The sequence below is a fragment of the Dendrobates tinctorius genome, unplaced genomic scaffold (genome assembly GCF_039654945.1).
Source record: "Dendrobates tinctorius isolate UK_male_01 unplaced genomic scaffold, ASM3965494v1 ptg000027l, whole genome shotgun sequence".
NCBI lineage: Eukaryota > Metazoa > Chordata > Amphibia > Anura > Dendrobatidae > Dendrobates > Dendrobates tinctorius.
In genome coordinates, this window is record NW_027361695.1 from 12,293,061 (window position 1) to 12,315,138 (window position 22,078).

Sequence of the window (22,078 nt, forward strand, 5' to 3'; positions counted from 1 at the left end):
AGAGAACAATTTAACTTGTCAAAAGACAGTGGAAAGCAAGTTAGCTATGGGAGAGACATCTAGTGACCGACACTTTGGAACAACTTGTTGGGCTCTTATGCTCTGTAACTTTCCAGCACTCTTTTTGAGTGAGGAGTTCCTCCTCTTTAGCATTCCACCAGTACTATAGGTGTTGGAACTTTCCCCTCCCAACTTGTGTGTCTAAAAATACAGGGATCATTTCAATCCTCTAATTGGGACATTTAAAGAAGAGCAGTCACCAGGAGTTCTAAAGCATCAAATTCTTTGACTTCCAGTGACGTAGCCTGGGGCGACACATCATATCTCCTAGTGTGCCTGTCTACAAGGTGCAGAGCAGTCAGGATGCACAGCTACGACTTGCTGCTATTGCCCTCTGCAACTAACCCCGAGCGGAGGGAAGCAGAACCTGTTATACCCTTTGAAATTCTGAGAATTTTCTGGCGTTTCATTCAAATCAGTTCACTTCACCATCAATCACTTCACTGACCTCAGGATAGGTCACCAATACCAGATCATTATTGGTTGGACACCCAGTACCCACACCAATCAGCTGTTCCGAGCTCCAGAAGAATAAGGGCTGTTCTGCAGCACCTGGCAGCTGCCTCTACACATTGAATGGAACTGTGTGTGTAGCTCTGTTCAATAAGATGACAAGAGCTTGTGACAGCGGATTGGTGCTGGTACCAGTGTCACTATACTGATCTGGTATTGGTGACACATCCTGAGAAGCGTTTGAGTAAAATGCTAGCACAGCCGGTGGAGGAGGTGCCTAAAATAGGTTCCCAAACCTTAGAACTTAGTATAGAACTTGGCACGCTCAAGTGGATGAGATGAGAAGAATTTAATGTGATCTGAAATACAAACAGCAGTCACAACAAACGTTTCGGTCTTTCAAGACCTTCATCAGTGTGCTATGAGAAATAGTAAAAATATGTGTGGATTGACACAATCACTAGAGTGGTGATCAGTATATGTGGTATAGCAGAGGACCTGGTAGTCAGGATCCAACTTGTGGCGTATCAGAAAATCTGTGGGTGGCATGGAGCCTAAGACGCGGTATCCACCGCTAGTCATCGTACTATTTGAAGAACTATGAGTGGGACATCATACTAAATGGAAGACTATTTTTGAGGCAGCCATAATACTATTTGGAGGACTATGTGATAGGCCATCATAATATTTGGATGGCTATGTGTGGGCCATTATATTATTTTGAGGGCTGTGTGGAGACCATTATACTGTTTGGAGGGCTATGTGGTATCCATTATACTGTATGAGGGCCATTGTACTGTTTGGTGACCCTGACCAGTGTAGGCGCCATTGAACGGTTTGGAGGGCTGTGTGAGAGCTGTTTTACTATTTGTAGGGCTGTATTGGAACCATTATACTGTATGAAGTTCACTATAATGTGTAGGAGCCATTATGCGGTTTGGAGGGCTGTGTGGGAGACATTAAACTATGTGGAGAGCTCTGTGGGCTATTATACTGTTTGGAGAGCTGTGTGTGGGCCATTATACTGTTTGGGGTACTATGGGGGGACTTTATACTGTTTGGTGTGGGTATAATGGCTAGTAAGTAGAGTTGAGCGACTTTTGGTTTTTTAGGGTCGCGATTCGTTTCGTGAAACCCGACTTTTCCAAAAGTCGGGTCGAGCAAGATCGTCCGATTATAGGGAAAAGTCGGGGTCGTCCCGAAACACGAAACCCAATGTAAGTCAATGGGGAATAAAAGTCGGCAGTGAGAGGAGGACAGGAAACACACCTACAGTGCCCATTTGAATGCCAAAAGCATCAATTCTTCTTTCTTAAGCTTGTCAACCTTAATTAACTTCATAATACAAGTTACGCACTGAAAAATGGGGGTTATTTGGCTACAAACTGTGGGGGGGGAGGGCTGGCTCCAGGTTTTCATGTGCCCTGGGCGAAAGAGCGCCCCTTTAACACATACCACAACTCATCATGCTCCGATACGGCAGAGAAATAGCGGTATAGTCCAATGAAAAATACCTCACTTTTTACATCTCATGACGAGGCCCATCTATTTCTCCATACAGAATCATTGGTCCCATATAATGTTTGAAACAGTATATGATGAGCTCCACATAATGCTACAGTATATGTTGGTCCCCATGGATGAAGCTCCACTGTCTTATGGGCCCAAATAATGCTCCAAACATAATGGGCCCCATTTCCAATGCTCTAGTGTATAATGGGCCCTGTAAATGCTGCTCCAGTGTCTGATGTCCACCTTTGGAATGTTCCAGTGTATGGTGGGCCCCATCTATCATTCTCCAGAGTATAGTGCTCCCCAAAAATTGCTGTCCCAACATTGAAAACAATCAAATAAGTCTCCTCGCTAGGGAATCCCTGTACTTGTCTGGACAGGTGCTGTAGCTTGCTTAACAGCTCGCCAGCCGTTCTCACGCCCAGTATGGATTACACGTGATTGCACAAAGGTGAGAAAGGGTACCGTATCCCCAGATAACATGTAAGGATAGCGTACACATTCAAAATATATGTCTCAGGAGGCAGGCTCAGACGGTGTTAGGCCCAGTATGGATTGCACGTGATTGCACAAAGGTTAGAAAGGGTACCGTATCACCGGATAACATGTATGGATAGCGTACACATTCAAAATATATGTCTATACAGCATGAGGCAGGCTCAGACGGTGTTAGGCCCAGTATGGATTGCACGTCATTGCACAAAGGTTAGAAAGGGTACCGTATCACCGGATAACATGTATGGATAGCGTACACATTCAAAATATATGTCTATACAGCATGAGGCAGGCTCAGACGGTGTTAGGCCCAGTATGGATTGCACGTGATTGCACAAAGGTTAGAAAGGGTACCGTATCACCGGATAACATGTATGGATAGCGTACACATTCAAAATATATGTCTATACAGCATGAGGCAGGCTCAGACGGTGTTAGGCCCAGTATGGATTGCACGTGATTGCACAAAGGTTAGAAAGGGTACCGTATCCCCGGATAACAAGTATAGATAGCGTACACATTCAAAATATATGTCTATACATCAGGAGGCAGGCTCAGACGGTGTCAGGCACAGTATGGATTTGACAGCCCAGATTACACAGCGGAGGAGCAGGGAGAGGTAAAGATTGCAAATGCTGGGGTCCTGCCCAAGCAAGGGGGGCCCACTCGTGGGCGTCGGTACTGGCACTGGGCCCCTCATAGTACAGCGGTGTGTCTGACGGCGGGTGTGCACCACCACCGTCAGAGACACTTGATTGCACTATGAGGGACCCTGTGCCAGTGCCCGCGCCCAAGAGTCGGCCTACCCACCTGTCCAGGGCAACGGCACTCGCACGGTGTCGTGCGCTAGGTGGTGACCCCGGCCATGGGGGGGGAGGCAGCACAGTTAGGGAGTTTTAGAAAGTGGCATATGTTGATGTTGGACATTCAGCTGATGCAAAAGGCGAAATAGGTGAAGTACCAGGAAGAGGTGGACCAAAGCAAGCCATTTTTCTGTCACCCTATGTGTCATCAGGGGAAGGTGGGACAAAATCCTTGGAAACCCATGCGTGGTTCATTTTAATGAAGGTTAGATCATCCACATTTTGGGTTGACAGACGGGTCCTTTTTTCTGTCAGGATTGATCCAGCTGCACTGAAGACTCTTTCCGATAGCACACTTGCAGCTGGGCAAGCGAGCTCCTGTAAGGCATATTGTGCCAATTCAGGCCAGGTGTCCAGTTTAGCGGCCCAATAGTCAAAGGGGAATGACCTGTGTGGGAGAACATCGATATGGGAGGAAAAGTAGTTTGTAACCATAGTTGACAACCGCTGTCTCCTGTCACTTTCCATCGATGCAGTATTACCAGTTGTGTGAGCGGTATTTGAAAAATCAGTCCACAACATTGTCATGAAACCCCTGTCTCCAACGCCACTTCTGCTGTGTGCACCACGAACACATCTGCCAAGCTTCCCCCGGCCCGTACGGCTCGTGTGAGAACCATCACCGCTGCTGTGTGCTGGGAATGCCTCAAGCAACCGATTTACCAGAGTTGCTTGTTTATTAGCCAATATTAGGTCAAGGTTCTCCTGTGGCATGATGTTTTGTAATTTGCCTTTATAGCGTGGATCCAGGATACTGGCCAACCAGTAGTCGTCATCGTTCATCATTTTGGCAATGCGGGGGTCCCTTTTTAGGATCCGCAAGGCATAATCTGACATGTGGGCCAATGTTCCCGGTGTCAATGATGCACTGCGAGTGCTGGGTGGAGGAGCACTTTCTGGCAAATCCACATCCCTCCAGTCACGCACAAACCCTGTACCAGACCTTGCCACGCCAACATTTTCACTTGCCCCACGAGATGCATCCTCCTCCCCTAAGTAATCATCCCCATCATCATCCTCCTCCTCCTCTTCTTCCTCCACCTCGTCCAGGAGAGGTCCCTGAGCAGACAATGGCTGAATGTCATCAAGGATTCCCTCCTCCTCTTCCTCCTCATCAACATTGGCTGCAGACGCCTGCTCCTTAAGGTGCGTCAAAGTTTGCATGAGCAGACGCATAAGTGGGATGCTCATGCTTAGGATGGCGTCATCTGCGCTTACCAGCCGTGTGCATTCCTCAAAACACTGAAGGACTTTACAAAGGTCTTTCAGCTTCGACCACTGCACACCTGTCAACTCCATGTCTGCTCTCAAATTGCCTGGCCGTGTATCCTCCCACAAATGCATTATGGCCTGCCTCTGCTCGCACAGCCGCTCCACCATGTGCAGGGTGGAGTTCCACCTTGTTGCAATGTCGATAATGAGGCGGTGGTTGGGAAGGTGGAGCAATCGCTGCAGCTTCTGCATATGAACGGAGTGTACAGGCGACCGGCGGATGTGCGCACACAGTCTTCGCACCTTATGGAGCAGGGCTGTTAACTCCGGATAATTTTTGAGGAAGCACTGCACCACCAGGTTCAAGGTGTGAGCCAAGCAAGGTATGTGGCTGAGTTTTGAAAGGGCTATGGCTGCCACAAAATTACGGCCGTTATCACTACCCTGCCTGCCTCAAGATGTACACTGCCCAGCCATGACTCAGTTTGTCGCTTCAAGTACTCGGCCAGCACCTCGGCGGTGTGTCTGTCGCCCAAACACATCATCTGCAACACAGCCTGCTGACGCTTTCCACTAGCTGCTCGATAGGGGGACACATCGTGTGCAACAGTGGCAGCTGCAGATGGAGTGCTCGTACGACTGCGCTCTGTGGACGAGCTTTCGCTTCTGGAGGAGGAGGAGGAGGGTCGAACGCCTACAGCCAACTGTTTCCTATACCGTGGGCTAGGCAGCACTGTCCCACCACCGCTGTCCCCTGTGGACCCTGCATCCACCACATTAACCCAGTGCGCAGTGATGGACACGTAACGGCCCTGGCCATGCCGACTGGACCATGCATCAGTTGTGAGGTGCACCTTTCCGCTCACTGACTGCTTGAGTGCATGGACAATGCGGTCTTTCACATGATGGTGGAGGGCTGGGATGGCTTTGCGAGAGAAGAAGTGGCGACTGGGTAGGTCATAGCGTGGTACTGCATAGGCCATGAGTTCGCGGAAAGCTGTGCTTTCCACCAACCGAAAGGGCATCATCTCAAACGAGATTAGTTTGGCAATGTGGGCGTTCAAACCCAGTGTACGCGGATGAGAGACTGAGTACTTTCTTGACCTACTCATAGTGTCTGGGAGGGTGAGCTGGACTTGAGAGCTGCATATGGTGGAAGTAGCGGTGGACAGGGCGGACTGAGAGAGGGTTGATGATGGTGATGGAGTTGGTGTTCTTTCTGATGGCCTAGAATCAGTCTTTCGTTGATATAACAGTGGGATTCCCTGACTGCTGTGGTCTTGCAACGACACCTCAACATTTGCTGCTGTGCTAACCGGTGGGCTTACAGTGGGGGAAACAATGTAGCGTTGCTGACTACCTTCGTTGTGATCAGTTGCACATGTGGCACTTGAGGTTTGGTGTTGTGTCCACGCTTGCAAGTGCATGCTGGTTAAATGTCTAAGCATGCAACTGGTATTCAAATTTTTCAGATTTTTCCCTCGGCTAAAGGTCTTTGCGCACTTCTTACAGATAACCTTGGCCTGATCATGAGGATTTTGTTCAAAAAAGTGCCACACTGCACTCTTCCTACTTTGGCAGACATTTTGCGGCCTAGCACGCTGTGATCTTTTGACCCTCTGGACAAGCTGTCCAGCAACTCTTTTGATGTTTGGAACCTGTCTTTGGAGTGCTCCGGGCCTGCCAGATAACAGCTGTTGCGATGTCGATGTCTGCTGTGGATGCTCCTCATCTGAGCTATTGGAAGCAGCACCCTCTTCCCCCAATGGATGCCAATCTGGGTCAACAACTGGGTCATCCATCACCTCCTCTTCTATGTCATGTGCACCTTCCTCTGTGTCACCGTGTATGGTGGTATAGTGTGCGGGAAGGGGCACCTGAGTCTCAGCAGGGTCAGAATCTGGCTCTGTACACTGCGAGGACAATGTAGTGCTCTGAGTGAATGTACCAGCAGAATCATCCATCAGCGGCTGTGCATCAGTGCACTCCATGTCAGATTCATCTTGGCCTGGGTAATTCACCATTTCACTTGATAATCCAGGCATGGTATGTGAAAACAGCTCCATGGAGTAATCAGTAGTATGGCCTGCGTCATCCTTCAATCTTGGTTGGGGTGAAGGACACAAGGAAAGGTGTGGTTCATGAACATGAGCCTCCAATGACGACTCAGTGCTTTTACTTTTTACAACTGAAGAAGAGGAGGCGATAGAGCTGGAGGCTGAGTCAGCAATGTAAGACAAAACTTTTTCCTGATGCTCTGGCTTTAAAAGCGGTTTGCCAACTCCTAGAAAACTAAGCGTTCGAGGCCTTATGTAGCCAGACGATGACGCAGGGTCAGCACCTCCTGCATTCGGTCCTATTTTGCTCTTGCCACTACCATCAGATCCACCACCAACACCATCATTACCAGCTGCCAACCCCCGCCCAATTCCACGGCCTCTTCCACCAGCCTTCCTCATTTTTGGTAGAAATGTAGACAAAATCCAACAAACTATATAGTAATGTAAAACAAGGTACAAGGTGTCTATAGGACAGGGGAGATTTTGAATATCTGCACACACTTTTGGACACTGGACACTTTTGGATTGTGTGAGGCCCACTGATATCTGAGCGCTATGTGACAGGCTCGATGGCACTGCTGTGACAAAAGTGACTAGAGGATAAGGGAGATTTTGAATATCTGCACACACTTTAGGACACTGGACACTTTTGGATTGTGTGAGGCCCACTGATATCTGAGCGCTATGTGACAGGCTCGATGGCACTGCTGTGACAAAAGTGACTAGAGGATAAGGGAGATTTTGAATATCTGCACACACTTTTGGACACTGGACACTTTTGGATTGTGTGAGGCCCACTGATATCTCAGCGCTATGTGACAGGCTCGATGGCACTGCTGTGACAAAAGTGACTAGAGGATAAGGGAGATTTTGAATATCTGCACACACTTTTGGACAGTGGACACTTTTGGATTGTGTGAGGCCCACTGTTATCTCAGCGCTATGTGACAGGCTCGATGGCACTGCTGTGACCTAAGTGACTAGAGGATAAGGGAGATTTTGAATATCTGCACACACTTTTGGACACTGGACACTTTTGGATTGTGTGAGGCCCACTGATATCTCAGCGCTATGTGACAGGCTCGCTGGCACTGCTGTGACAAAAGTGACTAGAGGATAAGGGAGATTTTGAATATCTGCACACACTTTTGGACACTGGACACTTTTGGATTGTGTGAGGCCCACTGATATCTCAGCGCTATGTGACAGGCTCGATGGCACTGCTGTGACAAAAGTGACTAGAGGATAAGGGAGATTTTGAATATCTGCACACACTTTTGGACAGTGGACACTTTTGGATTGTGTGAGGCCCACTGATATCTGAGCGCTATGTGACAGGCTCGATGGCACTGCTGTGACAAAAGTGACTAGAGGATAAGGGAGATTTTGAATATCTGCACACACTTTTGGACACTGGACACTTTTGGATTGTGTGAGGCCCACTGATATCTCAGCGCTATGTGACAGGCTCGATGGCACTGCTGTGACAAAAGTGACTAGAGGATAAGGGAGATTTTGAATATCTGCACACACTTTTGGACAGTGGACACTTTTGGATTGTGTGAGGCACACTGTTATCTCAGCGCTATGTGACAGGCTGGATGGCACTGCTGTGACAAAAGTGACTAGAGGATAAGGGAGATTTTGAATATCTGCACACACTTTTGGACAGTGGACACTTTTGGATTGTGTGAGGCCCACTGATATCTGAGCGCTATGTGACAGGCTCGATGGCACTGCTGTGACAAAAGTGACTAGAGGATAAGGGAGATTTTGAATATCTGCACACACTTTTGGACAGTGGACACTTTTGGATTGTGTGAGGCCCACTGATATCTGAGCGCTATGTGACAGGCTCGATGGCACTGCTGTGACAAAAGTGACTAGAGGATAAGGGAGATTTTGAATATCTGCACACACTTTTGGACAGTGGACACTTTTGGATTGTGTGAGGCCCACTGTTATCTCAGCACTATGTGACAGGCTCGATGGCACTGCTGTGACAAAAGTGACTAGAGGATAAGGGAGATTTTGAATATCTGCACACACGTTTGGACACTGGACACTTTTGGATTGTGTGAGGCCCAATGAATATCTGAGCGCTATGTGACAGGCTCGATGGCACAGCTGTGACCTAAGTGACTAGAGGATAAGGGAGATTTTGAATATCTGCACACACTTTTGGACACTGGACACTTTTGGATTGTGTGAGGCCCACTGATATCTCAGCGCTATGTGACAGGCTCGATGGCACTGCTGTGACAAAAGTGACTAGAGGATAAGGGAGATTTTGAATATCTGCACACACTTTAGGACACTGGACACTTTTGGATTGTGTGAGGCCCAATGAATATCTGAGCGCTATGTGACAGGCTCGATGGCACAGCTGTGACCAAAGTGACTAGAGGATAAGGGAGATTGGATTGCTTTTAAAAAAGCAGTTTGCGGAGCAGTGGGTAAACAGCAATGCCAGCCTGTCAGGAAGCCTTAAAAGGCAGCCCAACAACCAACACCACTGATACACCACTATATAGCCTCCCGTTGCACTGCACACACAGTGACTGGTGTGTTGTGCAGGCCAAATTGCTATCAGCAGCAGAAGCAGTTTTTTTTTCTTCTCAGCAGGACAAAAAAAAAAAATTGGGATTGCTTAAGCAGTTTGAGGCCCAATGAATATCTGAGCGCTATGTGACAGGCTCGATGGCACAGCTGTGACCAAAGTGACTAGAGGATAAGGGAGATTGGATTGCTTTTAAAAAAGCAGTTTGCGGAGCACTGGGTAAACAGCAATGCCAGCCTGTCAGGAAGCCTTAGAAGGCAGCCCAACAACCAACACCACTGATACACCACTATATAGCCTCCCCTTGCACTGCACACACAGTGACTGGTGTGTTGTGCAGGCCAAATCGCTAGCAGCAGAAGCAGTTTTTTTGTCTTCTTCCCTGCCTAACGCTCTCCCTACAGAATCAGCAGCAACCTCTCCCTATGCTAAGATCGGCAGAAGTAAGATGGCGGTCGGCGTGCACGCCCTTTTATACCCCCTGTGACGCCCACCAAAGCAAGCCAATCACTTGCATGCCCTTCTGAAAGATGGTGGTGACCCGTGCCTATGTCATCACGTTGCCCACAGTGTCCGTGGATCCTGATTGGCTGAAAAAGAGCGCAAAACAAACTTTTGAAACGCGACTTTGGCGCGTAAGTCGCCGACCTCGTGGCCGACCTCATCCTAGGGTCGGGTTTCGTTTCATGAAACCCGACTTTGCCAAAAGTCGGTGACTTTTGAATTTTTTCGACCCGTTTCGCTCAACTCTACTAGTAAGTGCCATTATACAGTATGCTGGCCCTTATACAGTGTAGAGGGTTGTGCGGGAGCCATTATACTGTCTGGAGGGCTATGTGGGTGGCCGGTATACTGTTTGAAGGCTAGTGGGACCATTGCAGTGTACAGTATGTGGGCCATTATACAGTGTGGAGGGTTATGTGGGAGCCATAATACTGTGTGGAGAGTTGTGGCCCGGGGGCCACTATACTGTATGGAGGGCCATCATATTGTGTGGAGGGCTGTTTTGAGGCATACATAACACTGTGTGGGTGGGATAATGAGGGCCATCATACTGTTTTGGGGTCATTTTAGGTGTATCGTTCCTTGCTGGGGGGGTATAGTGTAGGGTCATCACACTGTACGTGTGGAGGGTAGTGTGGTGGAATTCTCTGTGGGAGTATCTTATTGTGTTTGGGGGGTGGCACATTTGTTGGAATCATACTTTATGGGAACCATAGGAGCACTAAAGGGCTAATGCTTTTGCAGAAATATTACAAATCCATCAGTGCTTCTCCTGACAGATCTACAGTGGAGAGGGAAGAAAGTATCTTGAAAGGCACAGAAAATGGGGTAGAGACACAGAGGAAAGCACATGGAGAGGAAATGCATGCAATATTGTAGCAATTGTAATCCATGAAAGCAACAGATCGCACATCCAGCCTGTATTACTGAGAGGGACAATCTCACAAGAGAAAAATCTGAAACTTGAATTAGGCTACAAAGCGCGTGTGAAAATGACTGAAGGAATTCAGATCATAGACAAACGGTGTCATTTTACTAGCTATAAATAAAAATTAAAGTCCAAAAAATGCCAAAAGGATCCATTGTCTTTAAATTCTACGTTACATACAGTTATTACATTTGCTATTAATTATGATTATTCTCTGGAAACAGAGAATGGGATTTTTATTAAAAACAATACAAAAATGATTTAAACAATTCAATATTTGCGAAATCCTAATGAATGCACATAGAAAGAATAGGAACAATAAAATCCCATAACACTGGGTACGTAACAATGTGAATCCTAAACTCAAAAAACAACAGTAAAACTGATACTAATTACGTTGAATTTTAAAAAAAAATATTTGTACAATTTTCACATGTAGCCCCCCCCAGATATCTAGAGCGTTCCTCGCTAAGAAAGTCTGATTAATGCCATATGACGTGCTCTGAACTTTCCGATCAGCTGCGTTCGGCGGGACGTGAGGCCTACTGGCAATGCCAGCCACGTGACCCGCAAATATCACCACTGATAAGGATCAGAGAAATAAACAGTGACATTGTTCAGCCGACCAATTACATCTCGTCTTCATTGTTCTGCTGTAATAGACACAACACTGAATCATAATTATACGGGAGGAAAATCCAGCCAGAACCCAAACTCCTCCGGGCCAGATCAATTAGAAGCTTATTGCTTGGTGATGAAGAAAATAGCAGGTAGAGAATCAGGCAAAATGTCTGAAATGAGAGCCCTTCATATTAACTGTCAATCCACTGATAAAGTCAATGTATCTATCCATCTGATCTTTCTCCTATCTATCTATCTATCTATCTATCTTTCTATCTATCTATCTGTTATCTATCTATCTATCTATCTATCTATTATCTATCATCTATATTTCTTTATACCTTTTATGTATTTTTATATTTATCTATATTTTATTGATTGTTTTATTGATCTATTTATCTAGCAACTTACCCCTTTCATATCTACCATTCATCGTTCCTTCCTTAGTTCCATCCCTTCCTTCCTTCCTTCCATCCCTCCCTTTCCTCCCTTCTCCCTCCCATCCATGATCCTCCTCCCTTTCTTGCATCCTTCTTCTCTACCTTCCTTAATTCCTCCCTTCCTTTCATCCACTATTCCTTTTACCCTTACTCTTTCCCTTTCATCTTCCCTTCCTCCCTCTTTCCGCTTCTTCCTCCCTCCTGTCCATTCTTCCATCCTCCATCTCTTTTGTTCTTCCTTCCTCCACTCTTTCTTTCCTTCCTTCATTCCTTCCTCCCTCCTGTCCGTTCTTCCTTTCTCCCTCCTGTCCATTCTTCTTTCCTCCCCTTCTGTTCTTCTTGCCTCCCCTCTTTCCTTCCTTCCTTCCTTCCTTCCTTCCTCCCTTCCTTCAGCTCTTTACTTCCTAACTCCCTTCCTTCCACCACTCCATCCATCTTGCTACAGTATCTTCTTTCCTCCTCTCTTTCCTTCCTCACATGACTCCATTCATCATTCTACAGTATATTCCTTCCTCCTCTCTTTCCTTCCTTCCTTTCTCCATCGCTACTTCCCTCCCTTCACTTCTTCTTTCATTCCTTCCTTCCTCCCTCCCTTCCATCCATCCATCACTCCATCCATCTTTCTACAGTATCTTCCTTCCTCCTTTCCTACCGTTCCTTCTCCCTCCTTTCATCTTCCCTTCCTTCCTCCCTTCAGTTATTCCTTCCTTTCTTTCTTGCTTCCTTCCTTCCTCCCTTCCATCCATCCATCCATCCATCCATCACTCCATCCATCTCTCTACAGTATCTTCTTTCCACCCCTCTTTCCTTCCTTCCTGCATTCCTTCCTTCCTCTCTCTTTCCTTCCTTCTTTCCTTCCTCCCTCCCTTCCATCCATCCATGACTCCATCCATCTCTCTACAGTATCTTTCTACCTCCCTCCTTTCATCCCTTCCTTCCTTCCTCCCTCCCTTCCATCCATCCATCCATCCATAACTCCATCAATCTCTCTACAGTATCTTCCTCCCTCCCTTCCTTCCTTCCTCTCTCTTTCCTTCCTTCCTTCTTTCCTCCCTCCCTCCCTTCCATCCATCCATCACTCCATCATCTCTCTACATTATCTTCCTTCCACCCCTCTTTCCTTCCTTCCTGCCTTCCTTCCTCTCTTTCCTTCCTCCCTCCCTTCCATCCATCAATCCATGACTCCATCCATCTCTCTACAGTATCTTCCTCCCTCCCTTCCTCTCTCTTTCCTTCCTTCCTTCTTTCCTTCCTCCCTCCCTTCCATCCATCCATCCATGACTCCATCCATCTCTCTACAGTATCTTCCTTCCACCCCTCTTTCCTTCCTTCTTTCCTTCCTTCCTTCCTCTCTTCCTTCCTTTCTTCCTTCCTTACTCCCTTCCATCCATCCATCCATCCATGACTCCATCCATCTCTCAACAGTATCTTCCTCCTTCCCTCCCTTCCTCCCTCTTTCCTTCCTTCCTTCTTTCCTTCCTCCCTCCCTTCCATCCATCCATCCATTACTCCATCCATCTCTCTACAGTATCTTACTTCCACCCCTCTTTCCTTCCTTCCTTCCTTCTTTCCTTCCTTTCTCTTTCCTTCCTCTCTTTCTTCCTTCCTCCATCTCTTCCATCCATCCATCACTCCATCCATCTCTCTACAGATGCCATATGGGTTTTTTTGCCTTCCTCTGGATCAATATGTTAGGGCAAGTTAGGTTAGGATATGGGTTGAACTAGATCGACTTAAAGTCTCCCTTCAACCTTAATTACTATGTTACTATGTTACTATGTTACAGTATCTTCCTCCCTCCCTCCCTTCCTTCCTTCCCTCTTTCCTTCCTCCCTCCCTTCCATCCATCCATCCATCCATCTATCCATGACTCCATCCATCTCTCTACAGTATCTTCCATCCACCCCTCTTTCCTTCCATCTTTCCTTCCTTCCTCTCTTTCCTTCCTTCTTTCCATCCTTTCTTCCTTCCTTCCTCCCTCCCTTCCATCCATCCATCCATCAATCCATGACTCCATCCATCTCTCTACAGTATCTTCCTTCCACCCCTTTCCTTCCTTCCTCTCTTCCTTCCTTTCTTCCTTACTTCCTTCCTCCCTTCCATCCATCCATCCATGACTCCATCCATCTCTCTACAGTATCTTCCTCCCTCCCTCCCTTCCTCCCTCTTTCCTTCCTTCCTCTCTTTCCTTCCTTCTTTCCTTCCTTCATCTCTCTTTCCTTCCTTCCTTCCTTCCTCCCTCTCGTCCATCCATCACTCCATCCATCTCTCTACAGTATCTTCCTTCCACCCCTCTTTCCTTCCTTCCTCTCTCTTTCCTTCTTTCCTTTCCTTCCTCCCTCCCGTCCATCCATCCACCCATCCATCCATCACTCCATCCATCTCTCTACAGTACCTTCCACCCCTCTTTCCTTCCTTCCGCTCTCTTTCCTTCCTTCTCTCTTTCCTTCCTTTCTTCCTTCCTTCCTCCCTCCCTCCCGTCTATCACTCCATCCATCTCTCTACAGCATCTATGCATCTTCCCATCCCTCTTGTTACAATACATAATTCTTCTGTTTTGTAGCAGAAATCATTCTGACAGGTCGTACGCTAAGGGACAAATGATTTCATTGAGCTAGTTACCAAGCCATCCCTAAATATACACAGATTATGTAATAAAATATTTTTACCTCTAGCCTCCTGGGCTTAGGGAGAGACAGAGAGAGTGAACTCAGCTGCTGCAGAATCTCTTAGGTCATTTGACCATTCTTAAATCAATACTGTAGACAGTAAAGACTTCAGCAACTGAGTATATTTGGAAACAGTAGGTACTTAGTAGCCAAAATGACCCCCGGGTACATTCAATCCTACATGTAGATACAGCAGAGGTGAATATAATAGCTGTTATCACCCTAATAGTCAGAATATGTCAACGACTTGTTATCCACACAACTCTGATCAATTGATCGATGGCTGGATTGCAGACGTATTAAGGACCTTATATCGATCTAATAAGATCTTACCGAAAGAAAAACACTGTAAGTGAGATATTTTGGCGCTTGTCAGACAAGCGTGAACTCTTGGAGCCTCCTCTTAGTTAGACATCCAGAATCGACACATATATAATAATCTATAAAACTGATACATATAGAAACTCTCCATTTCTGTCCCCAATGCATTGGTTTCCTCACATTCTTATACGGATCAGACTGTAAGACAGGTGTTCCAAAATACACCCCCTCCTTACCCCCCACCTTTACCCCTATCCCCTGCCTAAATGGCAAAAAAAACAGGGGATCACTCACCCATTCTAAGATGCGAAGAAACGCCAGAGGCTCTTTCACTATTCGAAAAGACCCCGATGTTGCAATCTTTGGGAGGGAAAGAAAGAATATGTTTACCACTAATGGAACACACAATGGAACGCGCGGAACCTTCAGCCTTCTTCTTCCCCTCCTCTTACCTGGTTTATTATGTCCATCTTGTCTTTTCCGCCAGCCAGTAAGTTGCAATATTTGTATTATAAAGCCTTACGCTCAGTCGCTTCGACAATGTAGACGGGAAGGCAGCGCTCATCGCACACTTTATTCTAACGTAGCCAGCGACACAGTGAGAAGAGAGCAGGGAAAGTCAGGCGTCCCTCTGGGTCCTAGAGACAACCATGTGCGAAACGCATTACATTTCGTGTTGCCTGCGTACTCAGTACTGACTTGCTCGTATCCGTCAGTCTAAGCCGTGGAATCGATTTAAGTTCTCGAATGGCTCTTAGAAAAAAAAATGTATATATATATATATATATATATATATATATATATATAAAAACTATGTTCCCATAAATCTTCCAGCGACGACTCCATTTTTTCCTATATACTTAGAATAGATTGTATTCACTTTTTTCCATATTGTCTTTCTCTATACACATTTACTCCATTACAATGAGTTCATCTGAAAAGGTTCGGAGGAAGAAGAACTCATACGTAAGGATGACTCGGCTCTAAATTTAGAGTTACCCCCCCCACTCTCCCCTATTGGAACTGTTGGACAACCCCCTTTCTTGTTACAAGGCCTCATTGATACTGACATCTCTGGCAATCAGTAACAATCAGCAAGTATTTAGGATTCCCTACAGCGCCACCACAGGTGAAGTGCAGGTACTACGCAGATCTTATTTAAAGGGGTTCAGTGCTTAGATATTAATGACCTATCCCAATGATAGAGAATCAAGGGAGGACATATTATTGATGTAACCTGTGCAGCCATACAGGGGCTCAAGAGGTGAAGGGGCAGCTGCAGCTCCGATCCAATTTACTTGAATAGGAGCTGAGCTGCAGTACCTTGGAATGGCCACTACTCTGCTTTTCTGGCTCTATACAGTATGTACATACAAGAGCTGGCAACAGCTGTCGGACCCCCTGCTAATTTAATGATGACCTATCCTAAAGCCCACTATACACATGAGACGGCTTTTAACCGGACAATGCTTTGACTGATTGTTTGGTCAGCAGCCATCTCGGCTGCGTCTCCCTTAGAAGAACTCGTAAAATCTGTATAGAGTGAAGGCAGATTTTTTTCATTACTGACATAGACTTTTAAAAGCACCAACTGTCATCTCTTACATAGAGGGGGAGGAGCTAGAAGCAGACACAGACATTCTCCATAGAACTTTATGAGCACAAAGTGTTATCGCCTATCTCAGTAATGGGAAAGTCTGAAGACAGATTTTACACATGAATTGAGATTTTTGAAAGTGAAAGATAGGTCAAGGAGGAGAAAGAAGTTTATTTCACTGATAAGGTATATTAGAAAGGTTTTTATTTTCACATGTACAGTACTATTGATTAATGAAAAACATGAATAAAACAAAGGTTACGCCTTAACTCCTGTGATATTCAATTGTCCGGGGCCTCCATACACATAATACTGTCAGCTGAACCTGTCGATATCAGCCAGTTCAGTTAACATTAGTTTAATTTATATGGGGGCTTAAGGATAGGTTATCAATATTATAGCTCTCTACAACCCCTTTAAATTAATGTCCAAACAATACATAGAAGCAGGGTGAGTGACAGTAGTGTCGCATCCTGATGAGGGTGGTGATAGAAGCTATGGGGCAGCACTGCAATCACTTACCCTGCTTCTGTCACCACACCCTGATGATTCCATGATTCAGGTAAGGAGACAGTGGTTTATAGAAGCAAGGACTGTGGCTGCGGCCGGTAGGGACAGAAGTATGTCAGCTACCTACACTGACGGTGATGGTGGCAGGCATAGTTTAAATGTGGTGGCAGCTACTTGAAATTGCAGTCACTCCTTCATCACCCTCTCTAAAACATGACAACATCAGGTGACAGGGTTGACAAAGCTGATATTATCATGTTTCAGGGATGGTGATAGAAGCTGCAGAGAAGTGTGTGCAGCCCCAGCTTCCTATGATGTCCTGGTTTGAGACTTCCCTCAACCAAAAGATCACAGGAGGTAAAGTAAAAAAAAACAAAACAAAAAAAAAACAGATATGGGGAGCAGATTGAGGAATTTAGTTTAGGGAGAATATTGAGGAATTTTTATAAGAAAGCACATTACAAAAGTGGTTAAAGCATGTGTAAAGGACATTATTGGTATCAGAGTACCCCTTTAAGCCCTGCTCATGAGACCTCCAGGGATTGTCTATAAAGTGTACAACTAAACTGACTAGGCATAGTTTATTTTTACATAGTTATTCTACTCCCTTATATAGCGCCATTAATGCCACAGAGTTTTACTGACATTATTGGCACTGTTCCATTGGGGCTCAAAATCTACAGTCAGCATGTGCTTAGAAGGAAATCCAAGAACCCAGAGGAAACCCACGCAGCCATCAGGAGAACATACAAACTCCTTGTAGATGTTGGTCTTGGTGAGATTTGAACCCAGGACCTCAGCTCTGTAAGGCTGCAGTGCTAACTACTGAGCCACCGTGCTGTTATGCTAAGTCTGCCTGTTCGCTTTGTAGTCCAATTTACATCATAGTCATGGCAAAATGGAAATTTCAGCACAGTTTGTAGACCGAGTCTCCATAGGATGCTTCTGTGCATCATTTAATGACCAATATGATTCTATGGGAAGAAACTTCCATAACAGACCTGTAGATTTAGACCCAAAATACATCCATGTGTATAATGACTAGAGTTGTTTCCAATTTCCTGATTGTAGGTTATTATGACACCAGCAAATTGTGACCCTTAGGCTCCCTTCACGCATTCGTTTTTTATGCAGTTCGTATTTTAATGACCGCAAATACTGACATACGCATGCCCATTGTGATTGTACTCAATGGTTGTGCACACATTTCAGGTTTTTCACACGAAACGTGTGAAAATCCGGAGACATGTCAGTTTTTTTTTTTACGCAGCATGGACAAAATACGTGCTGCACGCATGCATGCACACTGATGACACATGGGTGACACTGACTTTTCTCACGATGCTAATTGTGATCTCTTGAGGTCAACACAGTTCATCGTCCCGGCTCACAGTGAACTGCCCGTGGGAACGCAGCTTCAGTGACCAGCGGTAACCTCTATAACATCACCGCTTGTCACTGAAGCTGCTCTCACTGCAGCTCATTGTCTCCTGGTTTTCAGCCTGAGTGGGCACATCAGGCCACCATTTATTTTAAAAACCAGATGTCACAGAGACAGTATGTATTATCTTCTCATTAGACAGGTGAGGGATATCATTGTTTATTATTTTTATTTTTTTACAGGGGACAATGGGCTTCAATGGATTAGGCATAAAGGTGAGTATAACTTTGTTTATTAATTTTACTTTTTTATTTTTAAATAAATGTGTAAAACAGAGTGTTGAATTTTATTTCACATAAAGGATTTTATTCTTGCTGTGCATTTATTTAAAAATGTACTATGGGCTTAGTAATGGGGGCATTTTATAGACACCTTTCCATCACAAACCCCTGGGCTTGATGTTACTTGACAATACAAAGCTGACCCTATTATTCCACTTTCCTCCACACTAGGGCAAGTGGAAAGAGGGAGGCTAAGCACCAGATTTGGCATATCTTATGAATACGCTATTTCTGGGGAGTTTATGGGCTGATGTTGGTAGCCTGGGAGGGGGCCAATATCCATGACCCATTCCGAGGTTATTACTATCAACCAATAGCTGTCTGTTTAGCCTTTGCTGGTTTGAATTTATAGGTGGACCCTACATCTTTTTTTTCTGTGGTCCCCCGTAAATTCACCAGTAAAGTCTAAAAAAACAGCTCTTAGCTGTTATTAACCCCTTCCTGACATCAGACGTACTATCCCGTCCATGGGACCCGGGCCCCTATGCCCATGGACAGGATAGTACGTCTACCGCGATCAGCGGTGCCCACGTGGTGAGCGCCTCTGATCGCGGCCGCGTGTCAGATGATTATCACAGCTGACACCTGGCACAATGTGTCAGGGGCGGTCACGGACCGCCCCCGACACGTTAACCCCTTGCACACCGCGATCAAACATGATCGCGGTGTACCGGGGGTTAAAGGGAAGCATCGGCAGGGAGGGGGCTCCCTCCGTGCTTCCCTGAGCCCCCCACGGCAGCGCAATGTGCAGCGCTGCTGCGGGGGGCTCCTTTCCTGCAGGCCCCCCGAATCCAAGATGGCAACGGGGGCCTTCGGGGGCCTGCAGGAAGCTGGCTTCCTCAGTGCCTGCAAAGCGCAGGCATGAGGAAACCTTCTGCACTGCCTGTTACAGATCGCTGATCTGTCACAGTGATCTGTGATGCGACAGATCAGCGATCTGTCACAGGACAGTGATGTCCCACCTGGGACTATTTAATAAAGTTAAAAAAAAAATAAAAAAAAGTGTTAAAATAAATTTAAAAAAAATCGCCAAATAAATTAGAAAAAAAAAAAATATTCCCCAATAAATCCATTTTTTGGAAATAAAAAAATAAATAAATAAAAGTACACATATTAGGTATCGTCGCATCCGTAATGACCCGCCCTATAAAACTGTCCCATTAGTTAACCCCTTTAGCGAACCCCTTAAAAAATAAAAATAAAAAACAAAGCAAAAAATAATGATTTATTATCATACCGCCAAACAAAAAGTGTAATAACGCGCGATCAAAAAGAATCATATAAATATCTATGGTACCACTGAAAACATCATCTTGTCCCGCAAAAAACGAGCCACCACAAAGCATCATCAGCGAAAAAATAAAAAAGTTATAGCTCGCAGAATAAAGCGATGCAAAAATAATTATTTTTTATATAAAATAGTTTTCATTGCATAAAACCGACAAAACATAAAAAAACGACCTAAATGAGGTATCGCTGTAACCGTACTGACCCGAAGAATAAAACCGCTTTATCAATTTTACCGCACGCGGAACGGTGTAAACGCACCCCCCCAAAAGAAATTCATGAAATGCTGGTTTTTGTTCATTCTGCGTCCCAAAAATCGGAATAAAAAGCGATCAAAAAATGTCACGTGCCTGAAAATGGTACCAATAAAAACGTCAACTCGTCCCGCAAAAAATAAGACCTCACATGACTCGGTGGGTCAAAATACGGAAAAATTATAGCTCTCAATATGTGGTGATGCAAAAACTATTTTTCCATAAAAAGCGTCTTTTAGCGTGCGACAGCTGCCAAATATAAAAACCACCATAAATAGTAAATCAAACCCCCGTTATCACCCCCTTAGTTAGGGAAAAATAATAAAATAAAAAAATGTATTTATTTCCATTTTTCCATTAGGGTTAGGGTTAGGGCTAGGGTTACGGTTAGGGTTAGGGTAGGGTTAGGGCTAGGGTTAGGGTTAGGGCTGAGATTAGGGTTAGGGGTGTGTTGGGGTTCGGGTTGGAGTTAGAATTGGGGGTTTCCACTGTTTGGGCACATCAGGGGCTCTCCAAATGCAACATGGCGTCTGATCTCAATTCCAGCCAATTCTGAGTTGAAAAAGTCAAATGGTGCTCCTTCCTTTCCAAGCTCTGCCAAGCGCCCAAACAGTGTTTTACCCCCACATGTAGGGTATCAGCCTACTCAGGTCAAATTGCAAAACAATTTTTGGGGTCCAATTTCTCCTGTTACCCTTGGGAAAATGAAAAAATTGGGGACAAATTGATCATGTTTGTGGAAAAAATACGATTTTTTTATTTTCATGCCCGGGCATTATAAACTTCTGTGAAGCCTTTGGGGGTTCAAAGTGCTCACCACACATCTAGATAAGTTCCTTAGGGGGTCTCGTTTCCAAAATGGGGTTATTTGTGGGGGTTTCCACTGTTTAGGTACATTAGGGGCTCTCCAAAGGCAACATGACACCCGCAGACCATTCCATCAAAGTCTGCATTCCAAAACGTCACTACTTCCCTTCCGAGCCCCGACGTGTGTCCATACAGTAGTTTTCTCCCACATATGAGGTGTCAGCGTACTCAGGACAAATTGGACAACAACTTTTGGGGTTCAATTTCTCCTGTTACCCTTGGGAAAATAAAAAAATTGGGGACTAATTGATCATATTTGTGGAAAAAATACGATTTTTTTATTTTCATGCCCTGGCATTATGAACTTCTGTGAAGCCTTTGGGGGTTCAAAGTTCTCACCACACATCTAGATAAGTTCCTTAGGGGGTCTAGTTTCCAAAATGGTGTCATTTGTGGGGGGTTTCAACTGTTTTGGTACATCAGGGGTTTTCCAATCGCGACATGGTGTCCGATCTCAATTCCAGCCAAAAACGTCAAATGGCGCTGCTTCCCTTCCGAGCTCTGCCATGCGCCCAAATAGTGGTTTACCCCTACATGTGGGGTATCAGCGTACTCAGGACAAATTGCACAATAACTTTTAGGGTCCTGTTACCCTTGGAAAAATAAGAATTGAGGGTGAAAAGATCATTTTTGTGGAAAAAATATGATTTTTTAATTGTACGGCTGTATGTTATAAACTTCTGTGAAGCCCTTGGGGGTTCAAAGTTCTCACCACACATCTACATAAGTTCCTTAGGGGGTCTAGTTTCCAAAATGGTGTCATTTGTGGGGGGTTTCCACTGTTTTGGTACATCAGGGGTTTTCCAATCGCGACATGATGTCCGATCTCAATTCCAGCCAAAAACGTCAAATGGCGCTGCTTCCCTTCCGAGCTCTGCCATGCGCCCAAATAGTGGTTTACCCCCACATGTGGGGTATCAGCGTACTCAGGACAAATTGCACAATAACTTTTATGGTCCTGTTACCCTTGGCAAAATAAAAATTGGGGTGAAAAGATCATTTTTGTGGAAAAAATATGATTTTTTAATTGTACCGCTGTACGTTATAAGCTTCTGTAAAGCCCTTGTGGGTTCAAAGTTCTCACCACATATCTAGATAAGTTCCTTGGGGGGGTCTAGTTTCCAAAATGGGGTCACTTGTAGG

The 22,078-nt window shown here is 45.4% G+C and overlaps 1 protein-coding gene across 1 annotated transcript in view; it reads right to left on the reverse strand.

The window, feature by feature from the left end:
- The window catches only part of SYNPR (synaptoporin), a 210,110-nt gene extending 194,793 nt beyond the window's left edge, over positions 1-15,317 (reverse strand). Inside the window, exons 1-2 of the mRNA XM_073569782.1 lie at positions 15,151-15,317; positions 14,993-15,058 (exon numbers count right to left, since the gene is read on the reverse strand). Coding sequence (XP_073425883.1) covers positions 14,993-15,058; positions 15,151-15,168 — 84 coding nt within the window. The 5' untranslated portion in view covers positions 15,169-15,317. The remainder of the gene's footprint in view (positions 1-14,992; positions 15,059-15,150) is intronic.
- Between the last annotated feature and the right edge of the window lie 6,761 nt (positions 15,318-22,078).